Source organism: Trachurus trachurus, assembly GCF_905171665.1.
Source record: "Trachurus trachurus genome assembly, chromosome: 14".
NCBI lineage: Eukaryota > Metazoa > Chordata > Actinopteri > Carangiformes > Carangidae > Trachurus > Trachurus trachurus.
This window is the reverse complement of record NC_139903.1, coordinates 1805528-1822187: the sequence shown is the minus strand read 5'-3', so window position 1 is coordinate 1822187 and position 16660 is coordinate 1805528. Positions and strand designations below refer to the sequence as shown.

At 38.9% G+C, this 16660-nt stretch overlaps 1 protein-coding gene across 1 annotated transcript in view; it reads left to right on the top strand.

Moving 5' to 3' along the window:
* The window catches only part of LOC310996905 (rho GTPase-activating protein 26-like), a gene marked incomplete at its 5' end in the record, with an annotated part of 146299 nt that overhangs the window by 69497 nt on the left and 60142 nt on the right, over positions 1-16660 (top strand). Inside the window, 7 exons of the mRNA XM_083986428.1 lie at positions 4783-4884; positions 6013-6123; positions 8815-8919; positions 9865-9994; positions 11411-11511; positions 12563-12657; positions 15663-15741. Of these exons, the coding sequence (XP_083842554.1) occupies positions 4783-4884; positions 6013-6123; positions 8815-8919; positions 9865-9994; positions 11411-11511; positions 12563-12657; positions 15663-15741 (723 nt within the window). The remainder of the gene's footprint in view (positions 1-4782; positions 4885-6012; positions 6124-8814; positions 8920-9864; positions 9995-11410; positions 11512-12562; positions 12658-15662; positions 15742-16660) is intronic.

Here is a 16660-nt window from a genome sequence, read left to right as displayed (position 1 = left end):
GGAGGAGGAGGAGTGTCTTTCTGTCCATCAGAAACGGTTGCATGATGTCACGGTAACACTTTATAACAAGTACACACGATTATGCATTAGTTAAGCATTAATAAATACTGAATTCATCATTTATAACACATGATACTCATTAGTATGTAGTTTATAAACACAGTTAAAATGTTTTACTCATCATTGATCAGCACTAACTGTATTTATGTGTTATAAATGAAGAATTCAGTCTTTATTAATGCTTAACTAATGCTTAATAGTGTGTAGCTACTTATTATAAAGTGTTACCATGTCACAAACAACGCGTGATTTCTGTTTCTTCGTACCTTAAGTACAGTTTGTAAATGAGATGTGAGCTTTTTCGTGTTTTGTGTTGCTGTTGTCTGCTGTATGGATGGTTGTGCAGCAGCTAATGGGGATCTAATTAACAAAAACTAAAGCTACTTTCATGAGAAGTGCTTGGAAATGAAGAAAGAATGAATTATATATGTGTTATATTATATATGTGGTTTTGTTTTTGTCTGTATTATTATTCATTGGTTTGTAACTTCCATTCAGATAAATGAGATAATAACGAGGTTTTTAGGTTGAAGCGTTGGCAGCTGATGAAGGTGGTGATGATGATGATGAGGCGAGGCATCTTTATTATTATAGCGTATTTCATACCAAGGCAACTCAATGTGCTTTACATGAAGATAAAACATTTAAAAAGAAAACAGCATGAAAACAAACTACATTTAAAAAAAAAAAAAAAAAAAGAGAGGAAGAAGATGTTTCATTGGGACTTCCTGGTTACTGTTGGCATGACGGTGTAGTAGTGTGTAGTAGTGTTGGTCAGTCTGTTGGGACGACGCAGTGAGACGCCGCCACCTGCTGGCCGAGGACGGAAGGGACTTTTTTTAATTTTTTTTTATTACAGAAGTGATGGAAAAAGTGTGATTTATGTTTCATACACACACACACACACACACACACACACACACACACACACACACACACACACACACACACACACACACACACACACACACACACACACACACACAATTTCACTTTTCATTTCCTTTCTTTATTTATTGAATTGGGACAGAGCACATTCATCAACACTGACGCATTAAACATCAGTGTAAATGTGCCGGACTTTTTAGCACAACTACTTAAATTTCAGCCGCAGTCCCAAGGCAGGTTCAGGGTATCCGCGGGGTCTTGAAAAGTATTAAAAGGTGATAAATCAATTTGGGGAAAATTAAGACCCTTAAAAAGTATTAAAAAGTATTTTCACAACTTTATAAAGTCTTAAATTTTGAGGGTATTTTTTTCTGAATTAGCTGTCCAAGAGTTTGAGTCCTAAAAACATTGTGAAAGTGTGTGAATTTATTCATTTTATTAAAAAACAAAGATGGACCGGTACATTAAAAAGAAAAGAAGATTGTTCTTTTGGTTTTTTGAGAGTGGAGCAATGTTTTTTCTGGATAAACTTAGCCTTTTATCTATTATCCTGTTGTTGATGTTAAGTTAAAAGTGTCACATGAATAAATGGTTACAGCTTGAAGCGGCGGTGAGGTATTGAAAAATATTGAGAAGGTCTTGAAAAAGTCTTAAAAAGGTTTTAGAATTAACTTCAAGATTCCTGTATAAACTCTGAGGTTTCTAAAAAACACACACACACACACACACACACACACACACACACACACACACACACACACACACACACACACACACACACCTTCAGTAGAATAAACCGGTCCCTGATGGATGAAGTGATGTTGGAGAAACTCTGAGTCTCTGAGTTGAGTTTTGCAGCCGTTGTCACAGCAGTGCGGACAGCGGTTTCCACGGCGACCGTGTCAGTCAGTCAGTCAGTCAGTCAGAGTTTAAACAGAGGCCTCGTTGTTGTTTGGAGGAATGTTCATCATCATCATCATCATCATCATCATCATCATCATCATCATCATCATCATCATCATCATCATCCTGGTCTCTGATGCGTTCTGCAGCTGCCGTCGGTTCCTGCTCCTGTTCCTCCTCCTCCACCGCTGCTCCACTGGTTGTTGTTGCTGTTGTTAAAGAGAGATTATGGGCTATTCTTCTTCCTTAACATGTCTTCTTTCAGAAAAGTCATAAGAAATGGTAGAAAATCCACTTTAAGGTGGTTATTTGACCTCATTTTGTCTCTTCTGTCGGTAGATTTCTCCTAAATTCACCAAAAGTTAAAGTCTGACCCATGTCATGTCAGGTGTCATTGTAAAGCTCTCTCTCTCCTGAACAATGATGTCATTTCCTCCGTATCAGCAACAAATCGTAAAAGTAGGATTTACATTAACAACCTATGTAGTTTTACAGTCCAAGCCTTTAAAGGCCGTTTTCTCAGAAAGAGTTTTTCAGACTCAGACTCTGAGCCCAAAATCTCCACTTCAGCAGCACTTACAGACACCAAACCTTCCACTTTGATCCCTTTCTATATTCTGAAGGTTTTTACAGAGGGGATTGTTGATATATCATTCACAGCCTCATTTATACAACATTTTATTACTAAAAACAGGGCGAAATTTGATTTTTTTTTAGGGCTGGTGACAGTATTTTCTCATTTACAGAGTGATAAAAAGAGATATCCAAAATCCTCCTCTGTAAAAACTTCTGACTCTAATATGTCAACAAAATAAAACAAGAATTTTGAAAGTAGCTTTATCCATTGTTCAGATTTCTGTTCTGAAAATACATGCAAATTAGCGCATATTTCATCAGATATTGCCTCATTTACATATTTAAACATACAATTTGACAAAACTTGTAATACAAAAAATATTTGTCTTAATGTGAGTGATAAACTTGGGAAGTTTCATGGTGATATCTGTTATTTAAAATGACATCATGAGTTTAGTCTGAGTGCAGACTGATGACACATTATTTCCTCCTTTTTTTTTTCTTTTTTACGGATCTGGGAATTTTATTTCCTCCACAAATATCTTCCCAATGAGAGCGGGGGAATCACCAGACGGGGAGAACAGATCGGTGGAAGTTAAATTAGAAACACGACGGATCGTTGGTCACCCAGCAGGTTTCTTTTCTCTCTGCAGACGTTTATTCAGTCGTCAGGAATTTAATCATATCACTTATTCCAACATCTGTAAAAAAACAATCCGGATCGTAAATGAAATGTCAGTAGACAAACAGATGTTTCAAGTAAAGCGTGAAGACTTGACTTTTCCTAAACACATATTATATGATATTATATTATATTATATTATATGATATTATATTATATTATATTATATTATATTATATTATGGAAGGAACAGTGATTTATTTATGTTTAAAAAGTGGAATTACAAACTATTTTTTCATAAAGTGCCAGTGAATCCGGTTTGTTTCACCACTTGTTGAGTTTCTGGATAAAGAGAGAAGTCCAATAACATGGAGAGGAGAGAGCAGCGGGGCAGATGTGTGGTTGATATCACCCCAGGGCCTCTGATCTGCCCCTCCCTCCCTCTGTTCACTTCTCTCCATCTCTTTGTACTCTTTGTATCTGTCCGCTCCCATCTCTTCCTTCCGTCGGTTTGGATTAGATTAGACTTTAATGATCCGAACGTGACCGATAATAATCACCGAGCAGCGAGCAGCCAATAAATAAAAACGTGTTTCGGAGCAGAAACTACAGTAACAACGGCTTCCTTTGTTCTCTCTCTCCTCTTGGACGCTTTTCAGTTTCTTTCTGTTGTTGGTTTTTCTTTTTCTTTTTTTCTTTCTCTGGCTGTACAGTATCTGTCCCTGGTTTCTCATCCATCCATCCATCTGTCCTCCTCTCTCCTGTCGCTGACCTCGGCTCGGATGAAGCAGCCTGTTGTTGTAGAAGCAGCTGTTTTCCCCCCAGAGCTGCAGCGTCGCTCCGCACAAACGGAAAATATCATGTGAAAGCTAAACAGAGAATCCAGCTTTCTACCTCGCTCTGCTGTTTTCAGAGCTCTGGTAGTCGATTACAGATGTTTGATGCTGATCTAATTAGTCATTTTAAGATGAATTAATCAGATCAGATGTTTTTTTTAAAGGGATAGTTCAACATTTTTCAACAAATTGGTCCATTGCCATAATCCCTATAGTCATAGTAGGTTCGTTACCTTTAATTGTCGGTGCAAGCTGTTTTTAGAACGGCGGAGCAGAGCCGTGAGCTGCTCAGAGCTACGCTACGGAGGCTCATTATGGGATTTCTTGGTTTCACTTCATCAAACTCATCAAATACACAATCCAACAACTCCACAACGCTCTAGTGGACAAGTTGTGAGCTGCACATTCACCACACTATGAGATAATAACACAACGTTACCACACAGAGTTGTTTTAGAGGGAAATTCATGCAAAACCACTGATGCGCGTTGCCTTCAGGGACAGTTTTTCATCATCAGTCTCTGTATTTTCCTCTAAAACAACTCTGTGTGGTAACGTGTTATTATCTCATAGCGTGGTGAATGTGCAGCTCACAACTTGTCCACCAGAGCGTTGTGGAGTTGTTGGATTGTGTATTTGATGAGTTTGATGAGGGAAACCAAGAAATCCCATAATGAGCCTCCGTAGCGTAGCTCTGAGCAGCTCACGGCTCTGCTCCGCCGTTCTAAAAATAGCTTGCACCGACAGTTAAAGGTAACAAACCTACTGCTATGACTATAGGGATTATGGCAATGGGCCAATTTGCCAAAATGTTGAACTATCCCTTTAAACTTTATTAAACATTAGAGAAGGAATCCCACAGGATCATTATGTTTTTTTTTTTTCTCTCTTTTACAGGAAGCAAAGAAGAAATATGACAAGGAGACAGAGAAGTATTGTGCGGTGCTGGAGAAACATCTCAGCCTCTCGGCCAGGAAGAAGGAGTCACATCTGCATGAAGTAAGACTCCACATCTGTCCTCTGTCCTCTGTCCTCTTCTGATTGGTCACATATGCACTGCAAAAAATCTAATATCTTACCAAGAATATTTGTCTTATTTCTAGTCAAAACAAATCTCATTCTACCTAAAATAAGACTCATCACATTAAAAAGCAGCTTGTTTTTAGACACTTTTTACTTCTTTCAAGCAGATTTTCACTTGATATAAGTAGAAAAATCTGATAGTGGAGCAAGTTTTTCTTTCTTATTACAAGCACAAAAAACTTGCTTTCACTGGCAGATTTTTCTACTTATTTCAAGTGAAAATGTGTTTGGAACAAGTGAAAATGATCTAAAAACAAGTTAATTTTTAGGTGATGAGTCTTATTTTAAGTGGAAAGAGATTAGTTTTGACTAGAAATGAGACATTTTGACAAGAAATAAGACAAATATTCTTGGAAATATGTTGAGTTTTTGCAGTGTGTAGACTTAAAAAAATGTTTTTATGTAGACTTAAAAATGTTCTACTAAGTGACTGTATGTTAATATTGGAGTGATTTGATTTGATGTTGTCTCGTTAATTAACATTATTGTTAGCATTGTGATTTTTTAGTATATTATTTTTAAGATGAGTAGTGTTTCTACTCTCACTGTCTAGTATGTATGCATGTGTGTGTCTGTCATACAGCTGTCATAAACATCAATGAATACTTCTGACAGCTGTGGTTAAGTGTCATTCGCTAAGTTATGTCACTTTTGATGCAAAGTTGACATTGTTTGAGATGTTTTTGTTCTGACAACTTGACATAAAGACAATTTAAACTGTCATAGCAGACCTAATGGACAAACTTTAAAAATGATGTCAAGTTCTCATAACAAGGACATCTCAAATAATGTCAACTTTGCATCAAAAGTGACATAACTTACCGAATGACACTTAACCACAGCTGTCATAAGTATTCACTGATGTTTATGACAGCTGTTATGTCATGGTTATGACAGTTTTATGTCAATCTGATGAATACCCATTCAAGTAAAGTGTTACCATGTATTTTAATGTGTCCTATTCTTGTTATTCTGTATTGGTGTGAATAAATAAACTAAACTAAATCCGTCTTCTCCTCCTCCTCCTCCTCCGTCCCGTCTCAGGCCGACAACCAGGTGGACAACGTGCGGCAGCATTTCTACGAGGTGTCTCTGGAGTACGTCTTCAAGGTGCAGGAGGTGCAGGAGAGGAAGATGTTCGACTTTGTGGAGCCGGTAAGACGTACAGTAGGGCTAAGGGACGATACGCTTTTCTCCCCCGATTCCATTCTTCTACGATTTTGTTTTTGATGGCGATTCGATTTAAATTGCGATTCTACGATATTGCCGATTCTCTCGATTTTTAGTCTTTAGCATTTTTAACATTTATCTGCACACAAATACTGTAGGAGCCTATAAATGAACATACTCCATTATAAAGTGAACTTAAAGGGATAGTAGCATTTTTTTTTAAAGTGGGGTTGTATGATCTCCAAATAGCCCCTAACTACTTTAATTGCAGTAGAAGACTCTCTGCACTCCTCCCGTTAGCAACGCCAGCCCATAATAGCCCTGCCCAGAGATTTACAACATACAGTGTTGTGAACAGACACAAAGAAACGGCCTATTTTCACGGCCTAAAAGAGGTTTTATCTGAAAAAAAATACACAGTTCCATTGTTCGCTATAATATAATGTTTTCCAGCCCTTCAAAGTGCAGGAAAAACACAGTTTTTATTTGGACCGAACCAACTGCTGATCGGCGGGCGCTAACCCTGGGCGGAGGGATACTTGAGTTGGTTCGGTCCAAATAAAAACTGTGTTTTTCCTGCACTTTGAAGGGCCGGAAAAAATTATATTATAGCGAACAATGGAACTGTGTATTTTTTTTCAGGTAAAACCTCTTTTAGGCCGTGAAAATAGGCCGTTTCTTTGGGTCTGTTCACAACACTGTATGTTGTAGATCTCTGGGCAGGGCTATTATGGGCTGGCGTTGCTAACGGGAGGAGTGCAGAGAGTCTTCTACTGCAATTAAAGTACTTAGGGGCTATTTGTAGATCATACAACCCCACTTTAAAAAAAATGCTACTATCCCTTTAAACCCTTTTAAAACCTGTACTCTCTGTATGTAAAAAAGGCTAACAAATGCACATACACAATATTTTTAAAAATTCAACAAAAAAAAAAAAATCGATTTAAAAATCGTCAAAAAAGATATCAGGATATTTATGTGAATCGATTTTTCCTCCCACCCCAGTAAGACGACGCTCCGCTGCTTTCTATTATTCAGCTTCTTCTCCCTCAGGTTTTTCTCAGCAGAGCGCACGTGTTGTTGTTCTGCAGCGTCAGCGTCTGTCTCCCATTCTCTCACTTCGACATGTCCACACAAACACACACACACACACACACACACACACACACACACACACACACACACACACACACACACACACATAGAGCAGCTGCGTTTTTCAGTCTTCAGTCTTGTGTTGTTGGCGAGCAGCGAGCAGCGGTGTGGAGGATGTGGAGGATGTGGTGCTGGTGCCTTGCTCCGGGGCTCCTCGGTGGAAGCTGCAGCGGAAATAAAGACAATTTGTTGCACACACACACACACACACGCCACATAAACCCACTTTTATGTAACTCTGTAGGGAAGAAAGAAAGAAACAAAGAAAGAAACTCACACTCACTGTCTCTGTTTGGCTTTTTCTGCTTGAAGATAATTATTTAACATTGTATTTCATAGCCGGATCACTTTTTTTTTTATCACACACATACACTGTGATACGATTTAATGGTCGCAACGTTTCCGTGCTGCGACCTTCTTCAGGCCAACAGTTTGTGCTGAGGAGAAGCCATGTAAAGTTCAGCATGTTAAGCACAATGATTGTACAAAAAGTAAATAAATATGCAACCAAACAATTGTGACGACATGTCAGATGCAAAACATATTCTCATCCCAAACTCATACATAACAGTACGAGCCTTTAAAACAGACGTCAGGCCATTGTTTTGATGCATCAAAACAGATGAAGGACATCATAACTCAGATATGAATATACAGACAAGAAAATCTACACAAACAGCCCAGATATCTGATCCCTACACTGCAAAAACTCAAAATCTTTCCAAGAATATTTGTCTTATTTCTTGTCAAAATGTCTCATTTCTAGTGAAATCTAATCTCTTTTCGCTTAAAATAAGACTCATCACCTAAAAATGAACTTGTTTTTGGATCATTTTCCCTTGTTCCAAAACTAATTTTCACTTGAAATAAGTAGAAAAATCTGCCAGTGAAAGCAGGTTTTTTGTGCTTGTAATAAGAAAGAAAAACTTGCTCCACTATCAGATTTTTCTACTTATTTCAAGTGAAAATATCCTTGAAAAAAGTAAAAAGTGTCTAAAAACAACTTACTTTTTATTTGATGAGTCCTATTTTACGTAAAATGAGATTTGTTTCGACTAGAAATAAGACAAATATTCTTGGTGAGATTTTGAGTTTTTGCAGTGTATATCTAATCTATAATCTATAATCTATAAAGGCAGAGCAGAAGATATGAGATGAATAAACAACATGAGAGCAAAACATTCGGTCAATATCAGGTTATAAATACATAATAAATACATGATAATAAAACCCAGAGGTTCAACACTCGTCTTCGAAAATATTTGTAGAATCAAAGTGTGGATGAAAAAATGAATGAATGAATAAATGAATAAACCTTTGGAGGTCTGCAGCATCATATGTGCAGTATGCATGTCTGTACTGAAGCTGCAGAGTCCACTTCTTCTCCTCCACTCCACCTTCAACCTCTTGTTCTTCATCTCTCCTCTTCCTCCTGCAGCGTTTTCAACCTCTTCCTTTACATCTATATTTCCTTTCTTCTTCCATCATGTCCTCATGGTTTTTCTGTTTCCTCTCCCTCAGCTCTTGGCCTTCCTCCAAGGCCTCTTCACCTACTATCACCACGGCTACGAGCTGGCCAAGGACTTCAACCACTTCAAGACCGATCTCACCATCAGCATCCAGAACGTAAGGACACACACACACACACACACACAGTGTACAGGATGCAGATGATTCAACCAGATGTTTTATTCCCTGTAGATGAAGTTTTTATTCATGTGTATGTAGAGTAACGAGTGTTAATGGTGTGTAGAGTCGGTTTAGTTTGGAGCGGCTTCGCTCCGCTGAGGGGAAGCTGCTGCTGCTGCTGCTGCTGCTGTTTCACCCTCATGTACAACTACAACGTTCATGTTGAAGGTTCAGTCAGTGGCCACACAGATCTGAGGTCAGTCAGTCGGCCAGGGGAGAAAACACAATAATAACACTGCAGATGTGAAGCAGCTGAAAGGAGTTCAGTTCAGAAACACAGGATGATGGATTCCTCCGGTCAAGAGCTTTTAGGGGAGATACTGTATGAGCTGAGAGGGAAACTTCACTTAAAACAACCAAGAATAAATAAATACGACATTAAAAAGCATGTGTATCTCTGTGGAACAGCTTGACAGAGGATCTTAAACAAAGCAAAAACATCACACAAATTTAAAAATAGATTAAAACATAGCATGATAGATAAACAGGATTGATTCATTGGGTTTTGACTGCAACTGTAATACTGTTTAATTATGTATTTATTTACTTTATTTTTTGTCTTCATTTGTTAATTATTGGATACTTGTTTCTTTCCGTTACTCTGAAACCAGGAAGAGCTCTAATGGTTTTACTGAAATAATGAATTAAAGGGTAGTAGGCATTTATAAGCTACTGTAACTAGCTTCAGCCTGCACCTTTTAGATCTATGTATGAACTAGTTGAACTAATGATGGTTTGATGGAAGGTTGACTCACTGTGACTGATGCTCAACTGAAAACAATTTATGCAAAAGATCGAGTAAAAACACTACAATAAAAAAAACCCAATAACTTTTAGATTATTAGAAATTTTAAGGAAAATCTTTGTGTTTTGTCCTGACAGACAAGAAACCGGTTTGAGAGCACGAGGTCGGAGGTGGAGAGTCTGATGAGGAAGATGAAGGAGAATCCTCACGATCACAAGAGCGTCAGTCAGCACACCATGGAGGGATACCTGTTCGTCCAGGAGAAACGTACGTAGCTGTGTGTGTGTCTGTGTGTCTGTGTGTGTTTCTATTGCATTCACTTGAATCATTTTCTGTTTTTCGGGGTAATTTTTTTCTGACTTAGCTGTTGAGATTTCAAAATCCCACCTGCAGGTAACTGTAGTAAGGACTGATTTCAACATAAAGGTGCTCCATCAGACTGAGTGATTCTCTCTGAGTCTGAGGAGGAGTTCTGTAATAACAGGTCGTTTCCTTTCAATATGAATCTGAATTTACTGGGAACACAGTGACAATATGATGAGTCGGGTTTTCCTTTGAAAATCGAACATGCCGGTGAAAGCTCAACTCGACTGTATTTTTTGTGGAGCAGATCTATGGATCTAAGACGTAATAGATCCGTGATGAAGTGGAGGTTTGACCGCGGCGGTTAAACGATACTTGCAGGTGGAGGAGCTTCTAACGGGATTTTGAAATCTCGTTGAGTCAGAAAAAATATTACCCCGAAAAACTGAAAAATGTTAGTCAGAAATACAGAAATAATTACCCCGAAAAACAACCCAAAAAATAAATAACTCAAGTGAATGCAACACGCTTCCGTATGCACTTCAAAAACTCAAAATCTTTCCAAGAATAGTCAAAACTAATCTCTTTCCACTTAAAATAAGACTCATCACCTAAAAATTAACTTGTTTTTAGATCATTTTCACTTGTTTCAAACTAATTTTCACTTGAAATAAGTAGAAAAATCTGCCAGTGAAAGCAAGTTTTTTGTGCTTGTAATAAGAAAGAAAAACTTGCTCCTCTATCAAATTTTTCTACTTATTTCAAGTGAAAATCTGCTTGAAAGAAGTAAAAAGTGTCTAAAAACAAGCTGCTTTTTAATGTGATGAGTCTTATTTTAAGTGGAAAGAGATTTGTTTTGACTGGAAATGACATTTTGACTAGAAATAAGACAAATATTCTTGGTAAGATGTTGAGTTTTTGTAGTGTGTGAGTGTGTTTTACAATGAAGACATAAGTGAGCAACACGTTTACGACGCTGCAGCGCCATGGAAACATGAATGATCATGTGTGTATCGAGGTATAACACACACACATAGACACACACACACACACACACACACACACACACGCTGCCAGAGCAGGAGAACAAACAAACCATGACGAACCGACAGTTGATGAAGTCACGTCTGATTCGCTGGAGACGTGACAGCAGCTCTGAGCGGTTGCCATGGCAACGCATCCAGCTGGGAAACAGACTTCCTCCTCCTCCCAGCTGACATCACTGCTTTGTTTTTATTCATTCACTTCCTTTATTACTGTATATCCTCTGCTAATGGTTTTAATTTCCTTTTCTTTCTTTCTTTCTTTCTTTCTTTCTTTCTTTCTTTCTTTCTTTCTTTCTTTCTTTCTTTCTTTCTTCTCTTCTGTCTCTTCCCTCAGGTTCGTTTGTTTCTACCTGGGTGAAGTACTACTGTACCTACCACCGGGAGCCGAAGCGCGTTACCATGGTGCTGTTTGACCCCAAGTCAGGAGGGAAAATGGTGAGTCGGGGTTTTCTCCCTTTAATAAAGGTTTTTTATCAATCGCTAAAACACAATTTTGCAAACTAGGCTATTAGAACACAATTCACAAAACCACGACGCTTTATCAAAATCAAACTTTTGCACCAAACAGTTCACACTTCATTCATAAAACCAGATAACTACACAGCGTTGAACAGAATGAAAAGCACTCGCATCTTTAGCTTTGCTATAAAACTAAAATAGTTCAAACTGTAGAGAATTCTTCAGTTTGTTCACATGCACAGAAATATTTGCAGATACACACACACATGCTGCTGAAACATTTATTATTTTATTTTTCACCAAACAAGTCAGTGCAACATATGCACAGGCAGCATTTATATACATATATGTATATATATTTAAATTGGAGTCAACAAACTGAAAACTGAAAAAGAAAACTGCAGAACAAATATAGAAAAACTCTCCTTCTCCCCGAGCAGCGATTCTTAGACTGGAGGAAGTTGATAAATAGATTTTGTTCTTCAGTTTGAAGTTTAAATTCCTCAAATTCTCAGCTCTTAAGACTAAAATGTTGCTCTAAGACGTTTATTAAATCCGGCCACAGGTCTCTACAGTATATAAAACAAAACAAAACATTCATGTTGATGACGAAGTGTTTCTACCTAAATGATCTCAGTGGTTTTGATTGGACGTGAGGGAGAAACTGTCGCTCTTCAACACAAGAGGAAGGAGAGAGAGAGTCATTCTTTATATGAAAATTAAAGTTCATTAATAATAATAATGATACATTTTATTTGTAAGCGCTTTTACAAATGCTCAAAGACACTTTACACTTTAAAAATCATAAAATAGAGCAAGTCAGAGTGGAATTCAATTAAAAACATCAATAAAACACAAAAAACAAACACGAAAAACAGTATAAAACACACACAAATTTATTAAAATTAGTTTGTAGGAAGAGAACGGCTCAGTCATTCTTTCAAAGTGGTCCATGTTCAGGTTGAGGATCATTCTGCTGTTGTGTCTTGATGTGGTCGTTTTCTCTCTGTGACTGTGTGTCTGTCAGGGAGAAGAGGACAGCTTCATGCTCAAGTCCTGCACCCGGAGGAAGACCGACTCCATCGAGAAGAGGTTCTGCTTCGATGTGGAGGGGGTGGACAGGTCAGTGTGTGTCTGTCTGTGTGAGTGTGTGTCTGTGTGTGTCAGTCCTTCCTCTCACATGGAGACGACACATTCATCTGTGTCTGTGTCGTCGGTGCAGCGGCCATGTTTTCCTTCTCACGGTGTTTCAGACACTTTGGATCGATCATGATGAAATCCTGAATCATCACAACTCAGGATGTTTGATTCATTAATTACAAAAAAATAAACAATAATTGGATCTTCTGTTATTTACTTTATTTGTTTATTTGGATGGGACAGTGCACGTTAATGGACATAAAAACATGTAAATGTGCCAGATTGTAGCAAAAGTGCTAATTTCCATCCGGAGTCCCATAAACATAAAAACAGTTCAATGGCAATACACATGATAATGTAGACAACAAGACGACTATGACAATGTAAAACATATTGACAAACACATTCCACAGGTAGGGGACCATAAGAGTTTCTGGGAGATAAAATGCATAAATGCTGGGTTAAAGGGATAGTTCACCCAAAATTGAAATTTCACTCATTATCTCCTCCCCCTCATGTGGACTAAGGGCTGGGAGAAGTTTCAGAGTCCTCCGTGGCTTCTCTGAGTTACAGGGGGTCTCGGCGTAGCAGTGCATGTCCATATGACGGTTGCAAATGGACACCAACTGACTTCGTAACAAAAAGACACACCAAAAAACATCCAGGGCCGGTTCGTCCAAATTTGGACGAACTGGGAAGAGGAGCTTCAAGAAGCTTCCGCTACAAAACAAGCTTGAAATATAGACTTATTTAATTTTTTTCGGGACAATTTCTCATTTCGGGGCTTCAATACAAGACGGACATTACATACGAGCAGCATGGAGGTATTTGGATGTTTTTTGGTGTGTCTTTTTGTTACGAAGACAGTTGGTATCCATTTGCAACCGTCATATGGACATGCACTGCTACGCCGAGACCCCCTGTAACTCAGAGAAGCCACGGAGGACTCTGAAACTTCTCCCAGCCCTTAGTCCACATGAGGGGGAGGAGATCATGAGTGTCTCTTAAATGGAAAGCAACTGGACTTAGTTATTTGTCTAGGAAGACGTTTCACCTCTCATCCAAGAGGCTTCATCAGTTCAAGCCTCTTGGATGAAGGTGAAACGTCTTCTCAGACAAATAACTAAGTCCAGTTGCTTTCGATTTAACCTCCTTTGAGATACTATGACCTGGACAAATGAGAATATGCACAGGTCTAGATAATGAGTGAAATTTCAATTTTGAGTGAACTATCCCTTTAAAGTGACAAGTGCTATAGTGCAGAAGTGCATAGGTACCAGGTTGTATTGCATGATGTCCTATAAGAGTATTTATCAAAGTGCCAGATGAGATAGTATTGCACAAGGCCCTAAAGTGCACATCAGTTTAAAGTGCCAGGTTGTGTTGCACGATGCCCATTACACCCAGTTGCACAAGCAGAAGTGTGTAGATGTTGCACAAAATGTAATTCATAATTGTATTATGTAAGTACTACTAAAACCAAAATTACATATACACAAAAATATTGTGTACAATGAACTGAAAATAAAAACTCAAATGCTTTTAGTTTTCCCTTCAACCTGGTAAAAGAGCTGAAAAAGCCCACGAGGCCTCAGGTGTTCTACACGGTGTAATGACAGGTAGCATCCACATGAGGGCGCTGCTCAGCTGGGTTGAGATCTGTGTGTGTGTGTGTGTGTAAGGTGTGTGTGTGTGTGTGTGTGTGTGTGTGTGTGTGTGTGTGTGTGTGTGTGTGTGTGTGTGTGTGTGTGTGTCCCTCAGGCTCTCCCTCCCACCGTCCAATCAGCTCCTCACCTCGTCATCATTACACAAGTTTATTTCCTGCTCTCACGCTTGTGCTTTTATTCACAGCAACAAGTGTGTGTGTGCGTGACTTTGTTAGTGTGTTTGTGTTTGTGCACCTTCCACTAAAGGTGTGTATATTTTTCTGTACTTTTTTTTTTATTATTGAGGTTGGATTTATGAGTGTGTGTGTGTGTGTGTGTATCTACCTGTGTGTATGTGTGTGTCTATGTGTGTGTTTGGCTGCTGGTGTTGTGTCACGATTGAACGACACTGAACTGTGTGTTCAGGTGTGTGTGTGTGTGTGTGATGACAGCTGAAGGTGAACAACTGTACAGGAGCAACTGAAAACCAACAGGACATGACTGATGATGCTGTGTGTGTGTGTGTGTGTGTGTGTGTGTGTGTGTGTGTGTGTGTGTGTGTGTGGTCATAACTTACAGTCACTGCACACTTTATTTTCTACACACAGTTACACACATCACACTTTTTTTTGACTTTGCACTAGTTTGTTCTATCTATCTATCTATCTATCTATCTATCTATCTATCTATCTGTCTATCTATCTATCTATCTATCTATCTATCTATCTATCTATCTATCTATCTATCTATCTATCTGTCTATCTATCTATCTATCTATCTATCTATCTATCTGTCTATCTATCTATCTATCTATCTATCTGTCTATCTATCTATCTATCTATCTGTCTATCTATCTATCTATCTATCTATCTATCTATCTATCTATCTAATCCTCATCAGATTGTGTAAATTTGTATTTTCATCCTTTCATGGAGAAATAACTGTCGATCATGTGATTCTTCTCTTTTTTTTTTTACTTTTCTATAAATGCATCCCATGTTCACACCTTAGACATAAACCCATAGATGAATATACAACATACTATAGCTGCTTTACTCTTGAATCAGAGTGAGATCTGCAGGCTGAAGATGAGAAACACACTGACTTTTTAAAAGAATAATTTATTAAACCGATTAAACTGAAGCCTGAAGTAGAAACTGTGTGTGTGTGTGTGTGTGTGTGTGTGTGTGTGTGTGTGTGTGTGTGTGTGTGTGTGTGTGTGTGTGTGTGTGTGTGTGTGTGTGTGTGTGATTGCAGAGTGTGTATTTGCATGTTAACGGACAATGTTTGCAACCAGCCTTGATATTTTGATAAGCTCATTTGGCTTCTCTCTGTGTGAAGGCCGGGCGTGATCACCATGCAGGCGCTGTCAGAAGAAGACCGCAGGTTGTGGATGGAGGCCATGGACGGGAGAGAGCCGGTAGGTTACCACGGTTACCGCTCGCTCCGATGGCGACACAAACACACAGAGAGAGAGAGAGAGAGAGAGAGAGATGATGAGGGAGGAGAGGAGAGGAGGAACGACGACGACATGTCCGCTGAGCAAAAACAAACAGAACTAAAAGAATCAAATCAAATAAAATAAAATGAGAATAATATTTAGTAGCATCTGGTTTGACTGAGGGTTTGTGACCTGCTGTAATAAACCAGTGGTTTCCAATCAGCTGGAGTGTGACACACACACACACATACACACACACACACACATAGACACACAGAGAGATGATGGATGGGATTGTGAAAGGAGGAGAAACAGCCGTTCTCCCTAATGTCTTTCTTGTGAAACAGGGTAATTCAGCCACTTTAAGCCTCAGAACAATGAACCAAGAGGAGAAAATCAATGTTGCTGCTGCTGCTGCTGCTGCTGCTGCTGCTACAACCTGTTGACCACACCAACACCAGCAGCAGTGAGCAGATAGAGACATAGTGTGATGAAGAGGAGGAGGAGGAGGGAAACTATGGAGCTACAGTACATTTGTGTCTTTATTATTCAATCAAAAGAAAAGTTGATTTAAAGGGACAACGAGGAGTTTCTCCAGCGGCAGAACGAAAAATTCCGCGACAATAAAAAAGTCTCATATTACAGTAAAGCAGAAGTGAGTGATCTGGTCGTTTTGGCTAATGCTGCGTTCCAGGCAGGCTTTTGAAACCGTAAATTACAGCTTCAAGTCACGACTTACGACTTTGTAGCGTTCCAGGCAACCCACTCGTGTTTCTCCGACCTGCTTTACCTGTGAAAGTCACTATAACGGCCACTCGTAACTTCTGACCGGTGAACTCGTACCAGATCGAACTGGTACCACTTCACAGGTCGGAAAAACACGAGTTACGAGTTTCCT